This window comes from Pseudorasbora parva, chromosome 8 (assembly GCF_024679245.1).
Source record: "Pseudorasbora parva isolate DD20220531a chromosome 8, ASM2467924v1, whole genome shotgun sequence".
Classification (NCBI taxonomy): Eukaryota; Metazoa; Chordata; class Actinopteri; order Cypriniformes; family Gobionidae; genus Pseudorasbora; species Pseudorasbora parva.
Genome location: NC_090179.1, coordinates 35370595 through 35394883, shown reverse-complemented (window position 1 = coordinate 35394883; position 24289 = coordinate 35370595). Strand labels below are relative to the sequence as shown.

The window sequence follows — 24289 nt, the reverse complement described above, 5'->3', positions numbered from 1 at the left end:
CGTAACCTTCCCAGTCCACCAAGTACTGGAAACCTCGTCCCCTCCGTCTAGAATCCAGAATGCGATTAACCGAATAAGTTGGTTCCCCATCTACGAGTCGCGGCGGTGGGGGAACCGGGACTGGCGGATTAAGGTGGGAGTGAAAAACAGGTTTGATTTTGGATACATGGAAGGCGGGATGAATCCTCCTGTACGCCGGAGGGAGTTTGAGGCGGACTGTCACCGGACTAATGATCTTGGTGACAGTGAACGGGCCGATAAATTTGGGAGCAAGTTTATTAGATACGGAGCGGAGAGGAATGTTCTTGGTAGAAAGCCACACTTTTTGACCGACGACGTAAACGGGAGGCTTAGACCGGTGGCGATCAGCTTTAGCCTTGGTGCGCGCTCCCACCTGGAGCAGAGTCTCACGGGCTCTGGTCCATGTGCGATGACACCTCTGGATAAAGGCGTGAACAGAGGGGACCGCGACCTCGGAATCCAGACTAGGAAAAATAGGTGGCTGGTAACCTACACTACACTCAAATGGCGAAAGGCCCGTAGATGACACTGGTAACGAGTTATGAGCGTACTCAACCATAGAGAGTTGCTGGCTCCAGGATGAAGGATTCTTGGATACCAAACATCGCAACACTCTCTCCAGATCCTGATTGGCTCTCTCGGTCTGACCGTTGCTTTGGGGGTGATAACCCGAAGACAGACTAACCGTGGCTCCTAGTAATTTACAAAACTCCTGCCAAAATTTGGACACAAATTGGGAACCTCTGTCGGAGACCACGTCCATCGGGAGGCCATGTAACCGAAAGACGTGATCTACTACAGATACCGCTGTCTCCTTGGCTGAGGGTAATTTGGGCAAGGGAATGAAATGTGCTGCCTTCGAGAATCGGTCCACGACGGTCAAAACGACCGTCTTGCCCTGGGAGGGCGGGAGGGCGGTAACAAAATCTAGAGCGATGTGGGACCAGGGTCTCGAAGGAACAGACAGCGGCTGAAGTAACCCCTGGGGAGGTTGGTTAGATGTCTTACCAACCGCACAGACCGAGCAAGCCAAAACGAAACTGCGAATGTCGCGAGCCATAAGTGGCCACCAAAATCGTTGCTTTATTAAACTGCAAGTGCGGTTTACCCCTGGATGACAGGCAATGTTGGAGCAGTGACCCCATTTGAGGACCTCGGATCTTAACCCCTCCGGAACGAATAAACAACTCGGTGGGCCGCCGGGCGGGGGCGTTACCCCTTCTAAGGCCACTTTGACCTTCGATTCGATCTCCCATGTGAGTGTAGAGATAACTATCTTCTCTGGCAAAATACACTCGGGAGTAACCGGGCGTTCGGAAGCATCAAAAATACGAGATAAAGAGTCGGGTTTGATGTTTTTAGACCCGGGGCGGTACGAGAGAACAAAGTCAAAACGTCCGAAAAAAAGTGCCCACCGAGCCTGCCTGGAGTTGAGTCTTTTAGCAGATCTAATATATTCAAGGTTCTTATGATCCGTCCATACAATAAAAGGTACCCCCGACCCTTCAAGCCAATGACGCCACTCCTCCAACGCTAACTTGACGGCCAACAACTCTCTGTTACCAATGTCATAATTGCGTTCGGCAGGAGAAAGACGATGGGAGAAAAACGCGCACGGGTGCATCTTGTCATCTGAGGGAGAGCGCTGTGAAAGAACCGCTCCTACCCCCACCTCTGACGCGTCGACCTCTACCACGAACTGACGTGTGGAATCAGGGGCGACTAAGATGGGAGCCGAAACAAAGCGGCTTTTGAGTTTGGCGAATACAGCCTCGGCTGTATCGGACCACCTGAACGTCGTTCGGGGAGAGGTCAAGGCAGTCAGAGGTGCGGCTAGTTGGCTGAAATTGCGAATAAAACGCCGATAGAAATTGGCGAACCCCAGAAACCTCTGTAGGGCCTTACGGGAATCTGGACTTGGCCAATCCATCACAGCCTTAACCTTGTCGGGATCCATGCACATTCCCTCCGATGACACGATGTACCCTAAAAAAGGAACAGACTGTGCATGAAAAGCGCATTTCTCCGCCTTGACAAAAAGCCCATTCTCTAGCAACCTCTGAAGCACTCGTCTGACGTGTCGAACATGTTCCTGGAGAGACGAAGAAAAAATCAAAATGTCATCCAGGTAGACATATATGAATTGGTCGACCATGTCTCTCAACACATCATTGACGAGTGCCTGGAAAACCGCTGGGGAGTTGGAAAGGCCGAAAGGCATGACCAAGTATTCAAAATGCCCCCTGGGGGTGTTAAATGCGGTTTTCCATTCATCCCCCTCCCTGATGCGAACCAAATGATAAGCGTTACGTAAGTCCAACTTCGTGAAGACGGATGCTCCCTGTAACCTCTCGAAAGCTGAAGACATCAACGGCAAAGGATAGGTATTCTTTACCGTGATGTTATTCAGCCCTCGGTAATCAATGCAAGGTCGCAGAGAACCATCCTTCTTCCCCACGAAGAAGAACCCCGCCCCCGCTGGAGAAGAGGAAGGGCGGATGAATTTGGAGGCTAGAGAATCAGAAATATATTTCTCCATGGCCTCCCTCTCTGGAATAGAAAGAGAGTATAGTTTGCCCTTAGGCGGAGACTTACCTGGGAGTAAATCTATAGCACAGTCATAGGGACGATGCGGAGGGAGAGAAGCAGCTCGGGACTTACTGAACACTTCCTTCAGGTCGAGGTACTCCGGAGGCACGTTAGACAGATTCACCGTCTCACTCTGAAAAACAGAACGAGAAACAGACGAACAAGCAGACACCAAACAAGACTCATAACATTTATCACTCCACGCAGACACAGAGTTTTGTCCCCAGTCAACCCTTGGATTGTGTAACTCCAGCCAAGGGTGACCGAGGACAACGGGAGCCAAAGGGGAGTCCAGGATGAAAAATGAAATGCGTTCGGTGTGGTTGCCGGAAGTGATCAGTGTAAGTGGTTCAGTGGTGAATGAAATGTCAGGGAGAACTTGTCCGTTGAGTGCGTTGACAGAGATGGTGTTCTTGAGTGCAATGGTGGGTATGTTAAGTTTGTGAGCAAGGGCAGAGTCAATGAAGTTACCTTCCGCTCCCGAGTCGAGGAGGGCGAGGCTGGAATAATCCTGAGCTGCCCACAGCAATCTCACCGGGAGGAGAGTGGAGGATGAGGTCTTTTCCACGGAGATCCCGCCCGACAGTAGCCTTCCTTTTACCGCCGGGCGTGGTCTTTTACCGGGCAGGAGTCTAGCAGGTGTCCGTTCCCGCCGCAGTACAGGCAAAGACCACGGGATCTCCGTCTCGCCTTCTCCTCCCGGGAGAGCCGAGCTCGACCCACCTGCATGGGCTCCGGGTCGAAGGTGTAGCTGACCGCATCCGTAGCGCTGGCCTGAGGGCATTCGACACTCCCATGCTGAGGCTCCATCCTGGACCTCAGCCGACTCAGACGAGCGTCCACCCTCAAAGCAAGATCAATGAGACCGTCAATCTTCTCCGGAAGGTCGATGGCGAATATCTCCTTCTGGATGCGGTCAGCCAGCCCATGCAGGAACATGTCCCACTGTGCCTCCTCGTTCCACTTGCACTCGGCGGCCAGGGTGCGGAACTCGATGGAATAGTCCGAGACCGAGCGGTTACCTTGGCGGAGTTCTGCGAGTTGACGTGCCGCTTCTCTTCCGGTCACCGCTCGGTCAAACACCCTTCTCATCTCTGCCGCCAGCGTCTGGAACGAGGAGCAGCAAGGATGTTGGTTCTCCCACACCGCCGTTCCCCAAAGTGCGGCTCGTCCGGAGAGCAGGGTGAGGACGAATGCCACCTTGGATCTCTCTGTGTTGAAAGTCTGCGGTTGAAGAGCGAAAAACAAGGAACACTTGGTAAGGAAGGCTCTGCAATAATTGCTCTCACCGGCATAATTCTCGGGGGTAGGCAGACGTGGTTCCGGTTGTCGCGATGCAGATGGTGTGTGGGGAATCGGCGGTGGGTCGGGCACAGTGGGACCGACGAGTTGTTGCATCTGTTGGGTCAGCTCGGCCACCCGTGCCACCAAGGTGTGTACTGCCTGTCCTGTGGCAGTTAAGTTCGCCTCCTGCTGGTCCAGTCTCTCGTTGCTGCTGGTCAGTAGGGCGTTGATACTCGCTGAATCCATGGTTGGTCAGAGCGTTCTGTAACGGATTCACAGAGGCAGGATTCAAAAGCAAGTAATTCAGTTTATTTGACGGATAGTGTCACAGAAGTCAAAACTCAGAACAGTGAAGAAGTCCGGATAAGACAGAGCAGTGAGAGAGGCTCTGTTGGCGACACGGGCAGGCTGTGAGCAGCTGTGACTCGGGAGGTCGGTACAGGTAATCCGGGAAGGGATCCAGCGTTTCACGGAAGGGGGAAACGACAACCAACACGGAGACACAAGGGGAAACATCCAACAACGCTCTGACAAAGACAAGAGAGAAACAGAGAGACTAAATAGGGTGAAGGTGATGAGTTGCAGCTGGTGCAGGTGATCAGCCACAGGTGCGTGATGAGCCAATCCCAGGCTCCGCCCTCACCTACATTCAACACGCACCCAAGAGTGAGACAGGGAATCCATGAACCGTGACAATGTCACGCCCATCAAAACCCAGCGTTCAGAAGAGAGCCTCAAAGCCATTGTAGAAAATAGCCTATTATTTATTAGTTATGATGTTTTGGAATGTAAAAACCACACAAACGTCATTAGTTGACCTCAGACAACCGTGTACATTTTTTGTAAAAAGCCAGTTCATGCACTCTAAAAATGGCTGGGTTAAAAAGAACCCAATTGGCAATCCAGCGCTGGGTAAATATTGGACAGAACCCATGCTGGGTTAAATTAACCCAGTGGCATTTTAACCCAACAGGCTGGGCTGTTGAGAAAACCCAAAATGTAGTCAATTTTTTTTTGTTTACCATTAATGGATTTGCTATTATGGGTTATTCTTGTGCATTAGCCTACTGTAAAACTAGACAATCATGAAAGAACAAATGAAGAATGCATGTTTAGACTGTTAAAACAATCATTTTTATTGCTTGACAAATGGTACAATACACAAATGTGTTAAAATTGGCAACAATGACAACTACAAACCTAATATATTCTGTCAATTTATTCACGTTTAAATCAAACTTTTATTTTGACGGGTTGCCGTGACTTTTGAGTCTCTGTGTTCATGATATGACGCGCGCGCCCGTCATTCACACAGAGACGCAAATCATGGAGAAGTAATATTTAAATAGTATGTAATATACACAGAGACTCGTATATTTTCGGCTACAGTCTGGAGCCCTGCGTGACGCGACTGAACACAGCTGCGGGACCGAATATAGTCTACTTGTGAGTCGATGCTATACAGTCACATTTTTAACATTTCAGTATGTACTTGGTACTGAAGTACCGGTACTTGTGACATCCCTACATACAACCATGTTTAATTTTCGTAAGGGGATCATGGTTCTGTGTATCCCAGGGTCATGGGGATCATGGTCCCAGAGTGCTGTATCACCTCAGTGGGAAGTCTGTGGGAAGGAAAAAGTGTGGCAAAAAACGCTGCACGACGAGAAGAGGTGACCGGACCCTGAGGAAGATTGTGGAGAAGGACCGATTCCAGACCTTGGGGGACCTGCGGAAGCAGTGGACTGAGTCTGGAGTAGAAACATCCAGAGCCACCGTGCACAGGTGTGTGCAGGAAATGGCCTACAGGTGCCGCATTCCCCAGGTCAAGCCACTTTTGGGCTACAGAGAAGCAGCACTGGACTGTTGCTCAGTGGTCCAAAGTACTTTTTTCAGATGAAAGCAAATTTTGCATGTCATTCGGAAATCAAGATGCCAGAGTCTGAAGGAAGACTGGGGAGAAGGAAATGCCAAAATGCCTGAAGTCCAGTGTCAAGTACCCACAGTCAGTGATGGTCTGAGGTGCCATGTCAGCTGCTGGTGTTGGTCCACTGTGTTTTATCAAGGGCAGGGTCAATGCAGCTAACTATCAGGAGATTTTGGAGCACTTCATGCTTCCATCTGCTGAAAAGGTTTATGGAGAGGAAGATTTCGTTTTTCAGCACGACCTGGCACCTGCTCACAGTGCAAAAACCACTGGTAAATGGTTTAATGAGCATGGTATTACTGTGCTCAATTGGCCTGCCAACTCTCCTGAACTGAACCCCATAGAGAGTCTGTGGGATATTGTGAAGAGAAAGTTGAGAGACGCAAGACCCAACACTCTGAATGAGCTTAAGGCGGCTAACGAAGCATCCTGGGCCTCCATAACACCTCAGCAGTGCCACAGGCTGATCGCCTCCATGCCACGCCGCATTGAAGCAGTCATTTCTGCAAAAGGATTCCCGACCAAGTATTGAGTGCATAACTGAACATAATTATTTGAAGGTTGACTTTTTTTGCATTAAAAACACCTTTCTTTTATTGGTCGGATGAAATATGCTAATTGTTTTAGATAGGAATTTTGGGTTTTCATGAACTGTATGCCAAAATCATCAATATTAAAACAACAAAAGACCTGAAATATTTCAGTTGGTGTGCAATGAATCTAAAATATATGAAAGTTTAATTTTTATCATTACATTATGGAAAATAATGAACTTTATCACAATATGCCAATTTTTTTAGAAGGACCTGTATATACAAGCTTTCTACTGAGAAATGGAACTATTTATTAATTTTTACTTAATTCATAATGGGAGTGCACAAATCTTTTTTAGACATGGGCATAATTTGAACTTTAAATCAATGCTTTAGACACATTTATTTATTTGCAGGGTTATTGCAACAATAGCTAAATTAAAACTTGAACTTAACAGCAGTCGTCATCTGAGTGAAAGTTTAATTATATGAATTTTGAACAAGCATTTCCAATATAAACAATTCTAATTTCTCTGGGGGAGTACTCTGGATTCAGGCCAAAATTCAGAACCCTCCCCCAGAGACCATGCCGAATACGCATAATCTTTACTCTTTTTAATTTGATGTAAGTGTGAACTTTTAAGTGCTGGTTGTAGTATAAAAACTATAACGTTTTTTTCGTCTCAACGCCCATGTTGCTATCCCAACAATAATCCCCACAATTGCAAGACAAACAGAAATGGCAAGAAACGCCAACTTCAGGTCTAGATCTGGCATTTCTGTGGGTTTTGGATCAGGGAGGATCTTTGAAGCTCGAGCAATGTTTGAGAGTTGAGATTTTACATTTTCTTTGTCCTCAGACTGAATAGCAAAAAACATTGCGGTGCCATTTTTGATTGAGAAACTGAGATTGAATGAATGCTGTTCAACTGATCCGGCCTCCTGCGGTGGGACGGTTGTGTTGACTTCATGAGCATTGCTGAAGTTGAGTCGAAGCTCTTGAAGGTCATAGCTCCACCTGATCTCATAAGATTTAGCTTAAAAGTAAAGAAACACATTGTGAGGCCTATACAATATACATTATTTTTTGATTATGACATTTATTTTGTAATAATTGTATGCATTACCTCTCCCATGGTCAAGGTCTTCACCAGGAGCCGTCCAGATGAGAAGCACAGAGTTCTCCTGGATCTCAGCACTCAGATCTGTGATTTTATTAGGAGGGAAATTTAGTGGAGTTGTGCTTTTAAGAACCACCTCAAAACTCTCTCCGGTGGCTGTTCTGGTAAAAGTTCCGATTGCAAGTGATTCCTCTGAAACTGGAGGCTTTGGAGGGTTCAGCTCCACCACACCTAAAATTGGAGGAACCGCATGAATACATTTAAAGTCGAGGAAATGTTTGAACGGTTAGCTTTAGGAGTCTCGATCTCATGGTTTACCGTTCACCACATATCCAGGTATGTATGGGGCACCACCACTTTTTGGAAGAGTTAATCTGGCTTGTCCATTTTGATTCTTCACTCTTACTTTCAAGCTGCTTTTTCCTTTTTTCATCTGTGTGAAATATTTGGAATAGACGCCATCATCTTTGAAAGCATCAGCTCCTGTAAAACACTTCTCGATTTATTTGAGCACTTTTGGCTATATAGTTTAAATCTCAGTTGAGTGCACAAACTATATATTTTAAACAAAAATATTAGGTAATTTACCTGCTCCATTGTCCAGGAGTTGTAATATTTGTGTGGACCCAGAGTCAGACTCCAGGGTAGCCCACACTTCAGCATTTATTACAGCCTTGTAATTCTGACTGACCTCAGCAAACACTATGATGGGTTTAGTGCCGTCACTGAACTGCTGGTTTGTGCGGGTTTTGACAATGATTGGGGGAACATCAGCGCGCGCCGCTTGACTCGTTGCTGTTATAGTCAGAGACTGAAGTGCTTGACTTTGGATACTGTACTTCCAGTCCCCAGGCTAGTAAACACACAATAGTATTATTAATGAATGGAAACGTTTTAGGAAAGTTAATGACATCTTGTGCTGACTGTCATACCTCTGCAATTCCTGGAACTTTTAAAGTGACTGTTTTTGCTGATTGATCATGACGCATCTGTGCTTGATAGTAGGTTGAGCCACTTGGGGACCGTATGGAAATGTGAGGTAAACCTTTTTCATAGGTTATTGTAAAGCTTGTGTTGGTACCAATGGTCTGATCCACTGATATTGTCCCATTGAACCAGTCTGATGTTTTTATTCCCTGACTTTCTAACTAAAGTGGTGATACAAATGAAATATTAGAATATTAAAGTCATTTACCTTGACTGAATGAGTAATTACTTGTCAAACCTGAACTGGGTCTTTTGTTTGATCTCCTGTTGGTATTATTAGTGAAGAAAATCCATTCAGTAGCTGATTAGAGAGAATGTCATCACTGGCTGTGATAAATTTCCCACCTAATTCCAACATAGAACATAAGAGAAATATGCACTGGATAATAAACACGCATTCATAATATGACTATTGTGATTTAGGCCTACTTATGAGAGCTGTGCGTGTAAACCTCACTCCCCTGGTCTCAAGAGGCACATTAGACTGACGCTAAAGGCTGCGGTCTTTAAAATCCTTGTTAGCATGACTATACTTCCATGCCAGAGACGCTGGTTTGATTTTGTGGGTTGAGTAGGAACAGTTGCATAGTAGACCTATAATCTCGAGACCAGCCAAAAAAGGCCAATCTCAGGGACGGATGCGTCAGAGAACGCGTTCCTGCGTTAACATTCTGACTGGTAGCCTGAGACGGGACCGGTTCAAGAACCGCAGATCCAAGATCGGCCGTAACCCGCCGCTTTTCTTGGGTACAATGAAGTGAACAATGAACCAGCACGGCCCGCCCCGAGAAAACAATCATCCAACCTAGAAGGCTCGGGACGTGGTGGAGGGTTCCACTCAAGCCCGACCTTTTCGGCATCCCCGGAAAGCATAGCCATCAACTCGGGGTCCGACTCGACCGTTGCCACTCTCCCAGAGGGAGGCAGTACAGTCGAATCTTCATCCCCAGAGGACTGAAACTCCCCCTCCGATGCAGCGATCGACATCTGTTCGTCCGCGGGTGCCCCAAATGACACCGTCGGCCGCGCATGTGGGGGGCCGACGGGGTCTCCCGAAAACACCACCGGTTGCAGCACTCGTGAGGGATTAGGGTCCCGCGGAGGCTCACTCGATGGGTTTGTCCTAACTGTAATCCTCAGGTCACCCCGGCCATCCATCAAAGTAGGTCTATTCTGCTGGGCAGGAATAGACCTAGATTGAGCTATGGGTAGGGGGACTCCCCCTTCCCGGAGGAAGGCGAGTCTCGACCTCAGCGCCGCGATAGTCATGTTGTGCTGTAAGAGTGCTGTAAGCCCAGACACGTGCGCTTGTGACCGCCAGCGGGCGACAGGGAACGACCGCATCCAGAAACGCACGGGTGGAAAGACATCCTGAAAAGGACAGCACGTCACCCGTGTAGCTCTTTTTGTGAGGAAAATCTGCTCTTTTAGGTGTTGAAGCACCCAGGGATCGACCGCGGCAGAAATGACAGGATTTGTGTGCAGCCTGTTTTCTGCTCTCACCAGAAAAAGGAACACGCCCACCGAACCAACTGTGTGTGGTGTATGTGTGTGTGTGTAACTTGCTCAGTTTGCTGTGAAAACAGCAGCTCTCTCAGCAGCAGTGAGATCGCGGTCGCGCTGTCTCGTGCCATCTGGCCAACACAAGAGCGATTTCCCCCGGCACACGCTTTCTCTCTCTCTTGCTAGATAGCAGGCAGTCAGATGGTTCATCAACGCCGTTCGGCTCCGAAGTGAATGACAATGGTGCGTGGTGAGCGCCTCCGCTTTATACCCGCGCAACGGGGCGGGGTGCGCTATGCAAAGCACGCAAGCCAATGTCCATTGGCCCGTTTTCTAAATCTCGAAGCTGATAGGGTCTCCAGAAGTGATCCCCATTCGTCAGTCTAGTTCTGACGTACGTCGAACGTGACCAACTGAAAGGGAACTGCTGGTCTAAGTAATGAAATTAATTCATTTTTAACTGGGACTTTTTATCTGAAACACTGAACGTTATTATGCAACAATGTTACTTACCAGTTTTGTCAGCCATTTCCCTCAGTGCTTTATCTGCTTTAGCACCCAACGCTATTGTGTGTATAATAGCACCACTTTTAAGTGCAGCCGGAACACAATTATTAATATCGTCCGTCGCTTCACCATCTGTCAGAAAAATGATTTCATCCCCTACTACATCCCCATTGTCCTTTTTGAGTACCTTTAAGTTTTGAGGACAAATACAGAACATTAGCATAAAACAAACTGTAGGCTATATAGGCTACTGAACAAATCATAAACATATAAATATGGTACCTCCAAGCCTAGATTGAGGCCTTTACACATGTTTGTCCATCCGTCTGCTACTTTTGGCAAAAATCCGATGAGATTCTCTCGTTTGGACTCGTTGTCAATGGTAATCAAGGGGCTGAGAGTATTAGCATTAGTACTAAAGGTCACAATTCCAACACTGGCTTGATCCTCAATGATGTTCCGCAGGAAATATGTGGCAGCCTGCTGGAGTCGAAGGATTCTGGAGTCCTGGAAAATGTGGTATCAGTTTTCATGCTTTCTCAGTTTTCAAAATGATTGAGCTCACATCAGAGCACTAAAGGTTATAAGAAAGCATCTTTTGTTTTCAACACAGATTCCAATTGACAACGCAATTTAATTCACAGAAATTCAATTTGGCCAACTAAAAAATTTAGATTATAAAAAAATGGACATTTTCAATTGGAGACCTGACTTTTTTTAACAGTGATGTGAAGTTAATGTTTTTGCATACTTTTTCCATGCTTCCTGAGACATCAAGGACGAGACAAACAACTCGATGCATTCTCTGCACAACTTTGAAGGATGGTGCTGGTGGAGAGGACTTCATTGGTTCTAGAGAACGAAGTGCGTCTTTATCCACAGAATCCTCAAATATCACAGTCCATGCTGCTTTGCCACATTTTTTATTTTGCAAATTTGGGGCTTCATAATTGTGCTCTTTTTCACGACAAAATGTACTCACCTGAAACCAGATATTCTGAATAATCAATCAATTCTATATGTTTGCATGAATTCATTGCAAAAGATACATTTAGCATGTGTGGAAACATGTAAAATCTGTACTTACAGAGTCCAGGCTTGGGGAGAACATTATGGAAGTGTATGTTGTTTGATTTTTGTCAGGATAAAAATTGCACCGTTTAGTCTGTAGTGAAGTTTGTGGATAAGTGTGGCACGGTTGGCGTGATTCATCATAAATCTGACCTTTTATGTCTTTGCTACACCTAAAGATAGGAAGGAAATAAATAGTTGAGATCATTTCAAATGAGATTTTAATAATACGCTTTCTTTTTGTTAAAGTTTTATGACCTTGTAGCTTCAATATGGCCATTAGAGAGGTAGAATGGCTCGGTTTCACTGTATTCATCATATACGCCCCATCTCAGATGAGCCCATTCATGAAGCAGGACCGTTCCTGCAAACAAACATTCTTGTTAGTAAAGCCAACAGATGACTGCATTAATGTTATACAGTAGGATAACAGATGACATTCACCTCTTGACCCATAAAAATTAATGAGTGTGTCGTCTCGGAGGAAGTTTGGGGTGAAATGAATGTACTGACCCTCAGCTCCACATTCACCATACTGATGAGTGTAGGGTTCATCACCGTATGCTGGTTTAGCATTGTCAATTATTATTTTTGCCTGCATTTCATACAGAAATTGTGTCAGCAGTATCTTATTGAAACAACTGAACATTAAAGGTGCCCTAGAATGAAAAATTGAATTAACGTTGCCATAGTGAAATAATTAGAGTTCAGTACATGGACATCACATACTGTGAGTCTCAAACATCATTGCCTCCTACATCTATGTAAATCTCATGAATCCAAAACTCCATGGAAAAAAAAGTGCCTCTCAACATAACGCCAACTGAGACGCAAGCATTGGGGATCATTTATATGCACGCCCCCAACATTTGCATCTGTCCAAACATGGAGCGAAATGGAGCGAATCATCAGGTACAAGCTTGCATAGACACACTTCATGTTCCAGGCTGTTCAGGAGACCTGAGGACTTTTCTAACCTTCCCACAGATAATAAATGTCAACAGTCATGGTTGATATTTATAATCCGATACCACAACAATTTAATTCAAGCTCGTTCATTTGTTCGGCCCATTTCAAGCAAGCTTCGCTCAGCGTCTTAAACTGAAGAAAAGGGCAACTATATTCCTGCAAGCAGTAAGTAGTGATTTATCCACTTATTGACTGTTTAAACAATTTCTGATTAAATTGAAAGTTTCTTAGAGAGACAGCATTGTCTAGATTACAGTAACAATAGGAAACACCAAGTACCATACCAAACTAAATAGTGTGTCTAATGACAAAGGGTAATATTATTTTGTATTACAAAATACAACCTTAGATACTTTGCTTAGATCGTTCATTCGATCCTTCTAGCAAACGTCACCTTTTCCACCATATAAAATAAAACTATAGTCATTTGACAAGCCACATACCCTCTATGTAGATATCAGAGAACAATTTAACATATTGTTTCAAATCATTCTAGGGTACCATTAATATTTAACAAATATGATGAAATGGCATAATTCTCTGTACCTTTTCAAAGGACTCTGTTCTTGCTCTGGAAAATTCCTTACTATTCCAGTGGGGTGGAACTAGAATCGTAGCTTCTTTGAAATAGACCTTTTTATCCAATGCTTGATGAAGATGAACCGACCCTTCAGTGACCATATCCTGTCAGAAAGAAAAATGAGGAAAAACTCAATTTGTATACAGTTTTTATAAAAATAATTATACTTTAATTTGTTCATTCCCAAATACTGTTAATAAAACTTCATTATATTTCTTTCTTTGATTTTCTTTAAAGGTGCCCTAGAATGAAAAATTTGATTAACCTTGCCATAGTGAAATAACAAGTTGTTTAAGTTTGTTTAAGTTATGGTTGATGTTGAAGGGGGGGATTCTGAAATCCACTGCCGCTTCAATATACCTGTATATATTTATATCCCAATTAACTTCATAATCAAAACTTTAATCAATATTTATCCTGTATTATTATAATGATTCTATCTAGTTATGATTTTGTTTTAGTTTCTTGTTTTCTAAAGTGTGTATTTGGTCTCTGAGGAGTGACTGAGGGACTGGGCTAGAGATGTGTAATGTGTCACTAAACACTGGCAACAAGGTCATGTGTTTGGATTTGAGGTATCACACACCCCTAACATGTCAGGAGTGCAGTAACAGCGTTTGCTCACTTAGCCCGGCTTCCAGATATGAAATATGGATTTGTCTTTCATTTAATTTATTATGTTTTATTCCTTTTATATTTCCTTTTACTGAAACACTAAAGACTCAAAATGAATATTGCCTGTACTATTGTGTGTCCCTCTCACTAAAAGAAAGCACATGTTATCAGTATGTTTTGGTAAGAAATGGTTAGAACTGGAGCTTAATCAGCTCCAACCTTGGAGAGACTGTGTATCTATGTATGTGCGCAATATTCTGTGTTACAGATCAGAATGGTGTACAATGGGCACCCTAAGAGATGGGTGGACTTGTTGTTCTGGGCAAGCTGGCGCCTGCTCCAGATCTGGAAGGTCACTGCGGGCCTAATTCTGGGGTGAAAGCGTCAACAAGTGATACGTCAGTGGAAACATGCATCAGATTAACTGACTTGAGTGGAAATTTACCATGACTGTGCATGGTCTCTGAGCCAATCAGAACCATCCACATTGCAGTAATGACGTGGATAAGACCTTGAAAACGGTATAACTGTTGGGACAATTGTATGTACGATAGGGCGAGGCAACGAGACGGTGAGAGAGGGAGCGCGGCCTACGAACTCCTTGTGAGACTTGAAGCTGGCTTCTGCTTTTGAAACTGCAAACTATTCTAAGCACATTTTTCTTTTAATTAATTGCAATCCTGACTCTGTCTTCGTTTCTTCACTGCTGGTCCTGGGTCATAAGCTGTTAACCCCTAACAATGTTTATAAACAAATACCACAACAATTTAATTCAAAATCGTTCGTTTGTTCGGCCCATTTCAAGCAAGCTTTGCTCAGCGTCTTAAACTGAAGAATATCCAGATTGGACATGTTTAGGTAAAACACAGTATAGTATATGTGTTCTTTTCACAGAAAAGCTCTGTTTGGGGGATTTAAATGACTGAAATCTGGCAACCGCAAGCACGCGAGCTCTTTCTTGCGTGGGGATGATCTGAAAACACCAATAAACAAGTAAGCTGCATTTTATCAATCTCCATTTGAGATTTTCTGCTTAGTGTCATTCAGTCAGTGTGAGCGGCTGAAATAAGCCAATTAGAGCAGAGCTTAACATTAATATTCATGACCCTTCCAAATAAGGCAAAAACAGAGCATTACATAGGGACAATTTATAGGGTTGTAAATGGACGTGTAAAACTGTATCTGGACAATTTTTGCCCTTAAATAAGCCACATAGCCTCTATGTAAATATCAGAGAACAATTTAACATATTGTTTCAAATCATTCTAGGGCACCTAGAACGACAACTAAATATTATCTTTGACAAAAGCAACTAAAAACATTAATGCATATTTTGCTTAATAAAGTACATATTTACCTTTATTTTATCAATCAGTGTGTTATCCTGTGGTACTTTTGAACTGATAGCAATGATAACGTCAACATAACCATTTCCATCTAGTTTGATTCCAGTGGAGGTGGACGACAGCAACATCCATAATAAGACAAAACCCTTCTTTGAGTCCATAGCTGTAGAGTTTAGACTAAATCAACTCCAGAAACCCTGTTTTGAACCATATCAAGTCAAATATTAAATTGAAAGACAAGAAATTACTAAATGTTTAAAAAAAATATATGTTTAAACATTTGATCAGAGATAAAGTGGGTGTAGACCATGATATTTTGGAAGAATGTAATGAAGCACAATGACATGCACTAAGACTATTGTACTTTTAAGAGTATATTTTTTGGAAGTTACATTTACTTTACCTCGTAAGTTTCTAATGAAAATACTGTACTTTTAATTTGTTACGTTGGGCGACATTGCACTCGTTAGTTAATATGTGGGCTATATCTGGATTTTGCACACACAAGTGGTAGTTTTAGTTTAAATGTAGAAATACACCTTTGTGCATACATTAATAATCAGCACCAGGCGTGTTCACTGATAGTTGTGTGGGTTGTGAAATGCTTGAAAACACGAATTGAAAGTCTCAAATTCAAATGAGATCAAAGCAGAAAACACGTCAATAAATGCACGTGTTACATGATCCACAAATGCACATCTTTGTGGTATGCACAAATTATACACAAATGAAAAATAAAACATTTCTATTCACAAAAATGTCTCTATTTGTACAAACTGCAGCACATTCATGCAATTCTGTGTTCAAAGTTGAAAGGCATTTGTGGATAGTAAAAAGTTCATGGATAATTGTGCACGCATGTATTAATCGTTTTGAGATTAAAATCATCCCATAGACTACTTTCACTTTTTCTTTCAGTAAATATTTCTACAAGTACTTACTTGAGTACAGTTTTTGGATATTCTACCCACCTCTGACCAATAGGCAGTACAACCTTAGTGGTGAATCTGGTGACCAAACGGACCACAGAGGTCAAGAGTAGACAGAAAAATCTCTGTTCCGTTCTGCAGCGGTCTCAGCACACGAAGCTCACAGACACCAGCATGTGTCTGTCTCACCCAACAACAGATGACAAGCCACACGAACCTCGAACAGCTCCCCGATTCGCTGCGCAGGTGCGACGGGTTTGAGATAAGATTTATCTTAAATGGTGGTATAAAATGTCAGCCCTATCAACAGCAAAATGTGTAAACAAATGTTTTAACAGTTCGCACAATGACTGCATACATATTTACTTAGCTATTGTATTGTGGAGTGACACTTTCATGAACTTTTCTACACTACTGATTATAAAATGGTAAATATTACAATAGGGACCATCATTATGCTACCGTGTTAGTGTGAGGCTATTTTGAGCCTTGTTAGTGGTATTAACTAGCGATTTAATTTTATTTACTCTGTGACCCATGGACAAGCGTTAAAGGCTAATCTGTTTTTAGAGATAAAACTCTTTACATTTGATTTTCATGAAAATGCATCCCGAGAACGATCTACTCGGTAACCATGTGTTAATTACCCCTAGGTTAATTTTTCACCTGAATTGTCCTTTAACTGCCTGTAATGCTGTAAAATCTGCACATGAACTCTAGGACTTGCTTGGCTCGTGGCAGCATTGTGTCAGCCTGTGAACGCGCTCTAAAGGAAGGCCAGAGCGTAGTGGTGGACAACACTAACCCTGACGCTGAGTCTAGAAAAAGGTGCCTACCTCAGTTTCCAAAGCAGATGCTTGTTTTATCTTTTCAACTGAAATGGCACCGTCAATGATTTTCTCCACAGATATGTAGATGTCAGTCAAAGCGCTGGAGTCCCCTGCAGGTGTTTCAACTTCACAGCCAGTCTGGAACAAGCAAAGCATAACAACAGGGTACGGTCTTTACTGTATGTATTAGTACAGTATTTTTCAAAATAATAGCAGTACAATGTGACTAACCAGAATAATCAAGGTTTTTCGTATATTTTTTTATTGCTACGTGGCAAACAAGTTACCAGTAGGTTCAGTAGATTGTCAGAAAACAAACAAGACCCAGCATTCATGATATGCACGCTCTTAAGGCTGGGCAATTGGGCAATTAGTTGAATTAGTTGAAAGGGGTGTGTTCAAAAAAATAGCAGTGTGGCATTCAATCACTGAGGTCATCAATTTTGTGAAGAAACAGGTGTGAATCAGGTGGCCCCTATTTAAGGATGAAGCCAACACTTGTTGAACATGCATTTGAAAGCTGAGGAAAATGGGTCGTTCAAGACATTGTTCAGAAGAACAGCGTAATTTGATTAAAAAGTTGATTAGAGAGGGGAAAACCTATAAAGAGGTGCAAAAAATGATAGGCTGTTCAGCTAAAATGATCTCCAATGCCTTAAAATGGAGAGCAAAACCAGAGAGACGTGGAAGAAAACGGAAGACAACCATCAAAATGGATAGAAGAATAACCAGAATGGCAAAGGCTCAGCCAATGATCACCTCCAGGATGATCAAAGACAGTCTGGAGTTACCTGTAAGTACTGTGACAGTTAGAAGACGTCTGTGTGAAGCTAATCTATTTTCAAGAATCCCCCGCAAAGTCCCTCCGTTAAAAAAAAAGGCATGTGCAGAAGAGGTTACAGAGGAACATTTTGTGGACTGATGAGAGTAAAATTGTTCTTTTTGGGTCCAAGGGCCACAGGCAGTTTGTGAGACGACCCCCAAACTCTGAATTCAAGCCACAGTACACAGTGAAGACAGTGAAGCATGGAGGTGCAAGCATCATGATATGGGCATGTTTCTCCTACTATGGTGTTGGGCCTATTTATCGCATACCAGGGATCATGGATCAGTTTGCATATGTTAAAATACATGAAGAGGTCATGTTGCCCTATGCTGAAGAGGACATGCCCTTGAAATGGTTGTTTCAACAAGACAATGACCCAAAACACACTAGTAAACGGGCAAAGTCTTGGTTCCAAACCAACAAAATTAATGTTATGGAGTGGCCAGCCCAATCTCCAGACCTTAATCCAATTGAGAACTTGTGGGGTGATATCAAAAATGCTGTTTCTGAACCAAAACCAAGAAATGTGAATGAATTGTGGAATGTTGTTAAAGAATCATGGAGTGGAATAACAGCTGAGAGGTGCCACAAGTTGGTTGACTCCATGCCACACAGATGTCAAGCAGTTTTAAAAAACTGTGGTCATACAACTAAATATTAGTTTAGTGATTCACAGGAAAAATGTTTGTACAAAATAGTTTGTACCGTCAAAGGTAGACACTGCTATTTTTTTGAACACACCCCTTTCAACTAATTGCCCAATTGCACAGCCTTAAGAGCGTGGATATCATGAATGCTGGGTCTCATTTGTTTTCTGACAATCTACTGAACCTACTGGTAACTTGTTTGCCACGTAGCAATAAAAAATATACTAAAAACCTTGATTATTCTGGTTAGTCACATTGTACTGCTATTATTTTGAACAATACTGTACGTACATTAAAGTTACCATGAAATCAAGATTAACAATGCTTATTTTTGTATACAATATTGCCGTATCGGTTGTAAATGATTTATGATTATTATTTTATTTTAAATTGTGAAAATTCACTTCTCTGATGTGTTTACTGGCATGGCTGGACCTACCATTGAGCTTGACTGGGCTGCAGCCCATATGGACCCCAGCCAGTAGGAGGCACCTTTGTTACTGTTACATCCCTCGTTAATTAGATGTTAAAATGTCTAGCATAATATCAGACATAACACAATAGAGATGTGTGCGTGACAGATAGTGAAAAATGAACGAGCGACACTCAATCTCATTTGAAAAGTATTTAATGTGAATATTATTGTAAAGTAATTTAGTGAAAAGTAATAATATAGAAAGTAAATTGGCAAAGTACACGAGCAGTCAGGATCAAACAGACATCAAAAATGGGGAGAGAGAAGGAGCAAACGAATGGTGCTTAAATCAAAGAACCAAACATAAAACTTCTCTAACTAAAGATTCAAAACAACTAAACTAACTAACAAAAAAAAAGATGTAGAAAAAAACATCTTTGACGTCCGCAAACGCCATAACTAAACTTCCTAACTAAACCAAAATCAAAACATACATAACAGCACCACTCCTGAGCCTGGTGTCTAATACATGATGTGAGCTCCCTTTCTCACCCCCCTGACAATATAATGTCTGACGTCATTATATTGTCAGTGGCGACCAGACAGGTGTTGTAGTAGAACCCCCCTTTACCGTCAAAGAGCACAGACGGACCCACCGCCCCAGATTATTGTTGTTTAAAATGATTTACTTGTTAAAACGCGATCATACCATGGGTGTCAACTGTGGGTGGTCTCAGAATTTGTTTTTGCTGGAGTAATTGCGCTACTGATTGCGCCAGACAAAATTACGGAAATCACTGAGTTATTTGCCCTGTCTTTTTCCGAACTTGCTCTACTCCCTTTTCACATCACAGATCAGAAAGGCATTTATTTTCAATAAAAATTGAGAAAATATTAGAAAAGTGGAAAAAAAAGAGTCAAACACCTAATACGTTTTTCTCGGTTAGGGGTAGGTAAACAGACGTGTTGAATTAGTGACGATTAAAGTGAGTGGGTCCAATATATCATTGGTCTTTAAAAGTGGGTGAGTCTTGTCCTCACGACACACAATGGTTCCGACGCCCATGGATCATACACAGACACACGTTAATCATCACTCATAAAGCATTCTTTTTATTTGTGTTCATAGGCTACATACAATATTCAGCATCTGCCAGGGCTTTTAGTCCATCATGTGCGCATATTTGGAGAAATAATGATTCATAATCACGTTTGTAAAATATCATGTGTCCCGACCTCAGCAGACTGGTGAGAGTAGGCTAACTTATACCGTCCAGCTCACAAACCTCGCGGATGTCTGAACAGAGTTTGTTTCGGTGTGGTCAGCGTCGTTGTTGTTTACCAACTTTATTTGAGAAGATTTCCAAATTTTACTTAACGTTACTCAAAAAAAGTCTACAAATACGTTTCTACTGCTTATTGCTAACCATGACCAAACGAGAGCGAGCTAGGTGACATGATGGGGATGAAAGCACTTCCTGGTGAATTATTAAAATAATTATTAATTAGTTTATATCTTATCCACTATTTTAATCCCATTAAAACACAGTATGTTATGTCAGTCTACTTTAATTTATTTTATTTCATTTCATGTTTTAAATAGGCCTACAACATAATTTTAGTCCACAGCCCCCCACCAGGGGGGCTGATGCTATAACGAGGGGGGCTGCAGCCCCCGCAGCACCCCCCTTCCCGCGCTACTGACCTCTCTCTTACCCCTTTCACTACGGGAAGTGAACAGATGACAGGACACTCAGAAATTAGGGATGGCTGACGCGAACCTGACGTTTCAGCCTCAACGCTGTGTCGAGATCCCGAAGCCCAGACGTTTCGAAACGCACCCATGTCACGTGACTGTCGCTAAACGAAGCACCGAAGTGTTTCATCAGGTGCGCCTGTCGATACACACATCTCACTTTATGTGGTGTTTCCAAATGGAGCCAAGTCTAAATATAACTAACCAAAGTGGACTATAAATCTCAATTATATCACAAAATGTATCTTCTCTTACAAAACCCATGAGGTGAAGATGGATTAACTTCACTTGTAAATTGTGGGAATGAGGTTCATTCCGATGTGTGACTGTGTGGTTTGTTCCCGCCCCTTTTAATCAAAGCAGTTTCGACAGGCGCACCTGGCAATAGGGAGGAAATGTCCGCAAAATAATAAAAAGGCAACACAGTGTTTAGTTTATCAAAGTATCAACGTATCTGAACAAATTAGACTTGTGAATAATTGAATTAGGCTACTAATTTGTTTTTCATAGTTAAAAAGTAGACTTGTTTCATTTATTTAATATTTCTACATTAAAATGTTAAATTTAAAACATTAATCTCTTAACTTACTTTATGCAATTATAATTTGATGTGTACCTCCATGTCTAAACAGTACATGTAAATCCAAAAATGGACTGTATTGATACTGACTTACTTTTACTGGTAATAATAGCCATGCGATTGAATTCATTGATTCAATTAAAGAGATATGACAATAAATGTAAAAATACTGTTCATGGCTTTATCGGTCCGTGTTATTTCAGAGTTTTGAGCTCCTCTCAAGTTAGAGAGCACTTAATATTACCTTTAAACTTTGGCTAGGCATGTTGAATATTAATTGTTCTAGGAAGCACAAAACATGTTTAAATTTGTGTTTATTTTGTGCCATTCCGTAATGATGTTGTAGTTGTTTTGTAGCGTAGGTAGGGCTCAAACATGAACTCCTCAGCCCCCTCAGTCCTGCCCTGACCATAGAGAAGAAAAGACTATCACAACTTCTGTTTCATGGTGACTTTAAAAAATACAAATCTGTATAATCAAAATGGTTCCATTTTACCAAATTATCAATTGAAGCACAGAAATGCAAAGTCAGTCACTGAGTGATGTTATCTTGTTTTCTTGCTGTAGTTTCGTGAGATGGTTCCTTCTGCCACCAAGCACGTTCATGTCAATGATATGGTGTTTCACAGCTACAAGTGAGTGAACGGAGCAAACCGAGCTTATTCCACTCTACCAGATCATCATTATCTTTATTGGTTAACTCATACAAGCCCTTTGGTTTCTTTTTTTTGTTCTCTGTAGGAATAAAATTGTGGCACCCAGTTTGTCTGAAGGCTTTTCTGAAATCCTGCAGATTCATTTTGTGCCTAGTTTCAGTGACAAAAGATCAGAGTTCCTCTTCAGGCAGTTCTCTGAGGGCTGAGTCTGAAGTTTGAGAATAATGAAGAACAAAAAAGGCGACCGAACTCAGCAGAAGACTTCTAGAAGCTCATTAAAATATCTGACAATGCTAATTTAAATATTGTGTTAAATGTTTTTTTTCTTTTCAATACTAGTGTTTCGCCGTCTTTAATTTGGTACTTTTTAAATGTGGTGTTCATAGCTGGTAAAATCGACCATCATACAAGACAATACAAATAAAACTCTTTTATAAATTGAGGAAACCATTGCTTGTTTCAGTCTGATTAAATACAATGAATGTGCTTCAGTATTTTTCAGGGTATTTTTCATTATTAATATTTTTCATTTTGTTTGGGTGTGATTTAAGTTTTTCTTTAGCCTAGAAATGTAGATGCACCCTAGGGGCAGCAAATCTAATCTGCGCACCAGTGTCATCTAGCAACTCTCAATAAACACAGAAGCTGGCGAACAGCAGTCTTTCGAATTAGCTTTGACCGCGACTCTGGAAGACTTGAAGTTAAGCTTTTTTCTGAGAAAAGAACAAAGAACGGCACTGAAGTCATTCTTAAAAAGGGAAGATGTGTTCGGAGTTTTGCCGACCGGATACGGCAAATGTTTAATCTATCAACGAGCTCCATTTCACCTTCGTTGCTCTGGTTGGTGTAGCGCTATCCTATCGCGTGCAGAGGGAGTCTGAAAGGCAACCGTTTATCCCGCCTCTCGGTTTGAGCCCTGTCTATGGTGAGTTTCCAGACCAAACATCTTGATGTGGGTCTGGCTTGTCAGGCTAGTTTTTCTTGGCAGTAAAACAAGATTTTATTTAGATCTTGAGATCATTTTCTAAATTTTCAAAAGCTCATATTCTAAATGTTGTGTTTGTGTGCTGTAAATCTCCCAGTATATATATATATATATATATATATATATATATATATATATATATATATATATATATATATATATATATATATATATATATATATATATATATATATATATATTCATTGGTGGGCCGTCAGGGCCAGCAGGGCCTTCTCTGCTGGCCCTGTCAAAATCATTATATATATATATATATATATATATATATATATATATATATATATATATATATATATATATATATATATATATATATATATATATATAGTTACGATTATATTTCCAGAAAGAATGTATTTATTTTTGGTGTATTTTCCATATGTCATCATCTAAACGCATCACAGCCCCGAGGACCAGCACTAGTAGAATAGCTTGCCTTCCATTGAAGCTGCTATTTTCCATTGGACCATAGCTTTGACTGACGTGGGTCATTAGCCAATCAAAATTTGATGTGTAGTGATAGATAGAATAGAACGGCCCAGAGGCCCAGCAATGTGTAGGTGTGCTACCCACTGCTGATGTCATCAGCCGTCTGAACTTTTCGCGGGTTGTGAGAATTCTGTGTGAAAGAAACTATAGCCGCCGCGGGCGGATGACAGGCTGCGTGCGAATGATCGATCCTGATGTCAAGCCGGTAATGTTAGATAACAAGCTGTGTTTTTTCAGTTTCTTTGGATGTTCTGTTGGTCCGTATTTTTGTTTGTTTAAGAGTATTTGTGCCAGCTGATTTTTATTCTTTTCACCATTTGCCTAAAGTAACGGTGACACGTGAGTGCAGTATCATCTATAAATATTCAAATTGCCTTTTTGTCTCGCGTGTACTTTTTGCTTGCCCCCTACCCAACGAACACTATGAAAGCAAAGTTCGTAGTAGTATTGCGTACAGTGCATTATTGTATTTTGCGTGCGTGTGTGTGTGTGTGTGTGTGTGTGTATTATGACACACAGGAGAGGGTGAAATATGAGGACATTGGCCATGTCACTTTTCAAAATGCTTATAAATCATACAGGATGAGAATGTTTCCTGTGATGGGTAGGTTTAGGGGCAGTGTAAGGGGATAGAAAATACGGTTTGTACAGTATAAAAACAATAGGTTACTATCGTAACCCCGGTTCTCTGAAACATCGAGTGGAGAGATCCACCTATGGGAAGGGCATCCGTACCTGACCTCTGCAGAAGCATCCAATTGCACCAAGTCTGACAAGACAGGCAGGAGCGCGCAGCCAATGCCCTGTAAGGCCCCACCCCTTACCAGCGGGCATATATGGGCTGCATACGCTACTGTACATCAGTAAGTATATTCGCTTCTCGTGCGGTAAGCGGGGCAACGCTGGTGGATCTCTCCACTCGATGTTTCAGAGAACCGGGGTTACGATAGTAACCTATTGTTCTCTTTCATCATCTCGTTTCGAGATCCACCTATGGGAGAGACATGGACAGCTCCCCGATTGCCCAATACACTCACAGTGAGGTCCTGTTAGCCAGAAAAAGACGGTCACCCCGAGGGGCGGTGCACGACGCGTCTCATAA

At 42.3% G+C, this 24289-nt stretch overlaps 3 protein-coding genes across 5 annotated transcripts in view; 1 reads left to right on the top strand and 2 right to left on the bottom strand.

Annotated features, from left to right (window-relative positions):
• The window catches only part of LOC137084662 (calcium-activated chloride channel regulator 1-like), a 39887-nt gene extending 23775 nt beyond the window's left edge, over positions 1–16112 (bottom strand). Inside the window, exon 1 of the mRNA XM_067451024.1 lies at positions 16057–16112. The gene's annotated coding sequence lies outside the window, so the exon portion shown is untranslated. The remainder of the gene's footprint in view (positions 1–16056) is intronic.
• Positions 4722–16174, bottom strand: LOC137084661 (calcium-activated chloride channel regulator 1-like). 3 transcript variants are annotated; one of them, XM_067451017.1, is made up of 15 exons: positions 15998–16174; positions 15068–15253; positions 13062–13199; positions 11991–12141; positions 11805–11910; positions 11563–11719; positions 11227–11457; positions 10758–10982; positions 10482–10662; positions 8704–8810; positions 8411–8626; positions 8067–8331; positions 7797–7961; positions 7485–7709; positions 4722–7394 (listed from the first exon to the last, which is right to left on the bottom strand). In XM_067451017.1, exons 2-15 carry the CDS (start codon positions 15215–15217, stop codon positions 6997–6999), a joined length of 2715 nt encoding a protein of 904 aa, XP_067307118.1. In that variant the 5' UTR covers positions 15218–15253; positions 15998–16174; the 3' UTR covers positions 4722–6996. The 3 variants fall into 3 exon arrangements, with proteins under 3 accessions (XP_067307118.1, XP_067307117.1, XP_067307119.1); XM_067451016.1 differs by having other exon boundaries at positions 16028–16174; XM_067451018.1 differs by lacking the exon at positions 15068–15253 and having other exon boundaries at positions 16028–16174.
• Positions 16175–16694: 520 nt separating this feature from the next.
• On the top strand, positions 16695–21951 carry pnkp (polynucleotide kinase 3'-phosphatase). Its single transcript, XM_067450813.1, has 4 exons — positions 16695–16813; positions 16893–16980; positions 21607–21674; positions 21781–21951. The coding sequence occupies exons 1-4, from the start codon at positions 16695–16697 to the stop codon at positions 21899–21901; spliced, it is 396 nt and encodes a 131-aa protein (XP_067306914.1). The 3' UTR covers positions 21902–21951.
• The last annotated feature ends 2338 nt before the right edge of the window (positions 21952–24289 follow it).

What these genes read in the sequence shown, in the direction of transcription:
- LOC137084661 (XM_067451017.1), bottom strand. Translation starts at nt 15,217, where the DNA reads ATGGACTCAAAGAAGGGTTTTGTCTTATTATGGATGTTGCTGTCGTCC. An exon ending in CACTGATTGATAAAATAAAG is followed by an intron (nt 13,200 to 15,067) that starts GTAAATATGTAC and finishes TCTTTCTGACAG; the next exon opens with GATATGGTCACTGAAGGGTC. An exon ending in GCCTCAATCTAGGCTTGGAG is followed by an intron (nt 10,663 to 10,757) that starts GTACCATATTTA and finishes CAAAACTTAAAG; the next exon opens with GTACTCAAAAAGGACAATGG.
- pnkp (XM_067450813.1), top strand. Translation starts at nt 16,695, where the DNA reads ATGAACTCTAGGACTTGCTTGGCTCGTGGCAGCATTGTGTCAGCCTGT. An exon ending in AAGCAAAGCATAACAACAGG is followed by an intron (nt 16,981 to 21,606) that starts GTACGGTCTTTA and finishes TTCTTGCTGTAG; the next exon opens with TTTCGTGAGATGGTTCCTTC. An exon ending in ATGGTGTTTCACAGCTACAA is followed by an intron (nt 21,675 to 21,780) that starts GTGAGTGAACGG and finishes TGTTCTCTGTAG; the next exon opens with GAATAAAATTGTGGCACCCA.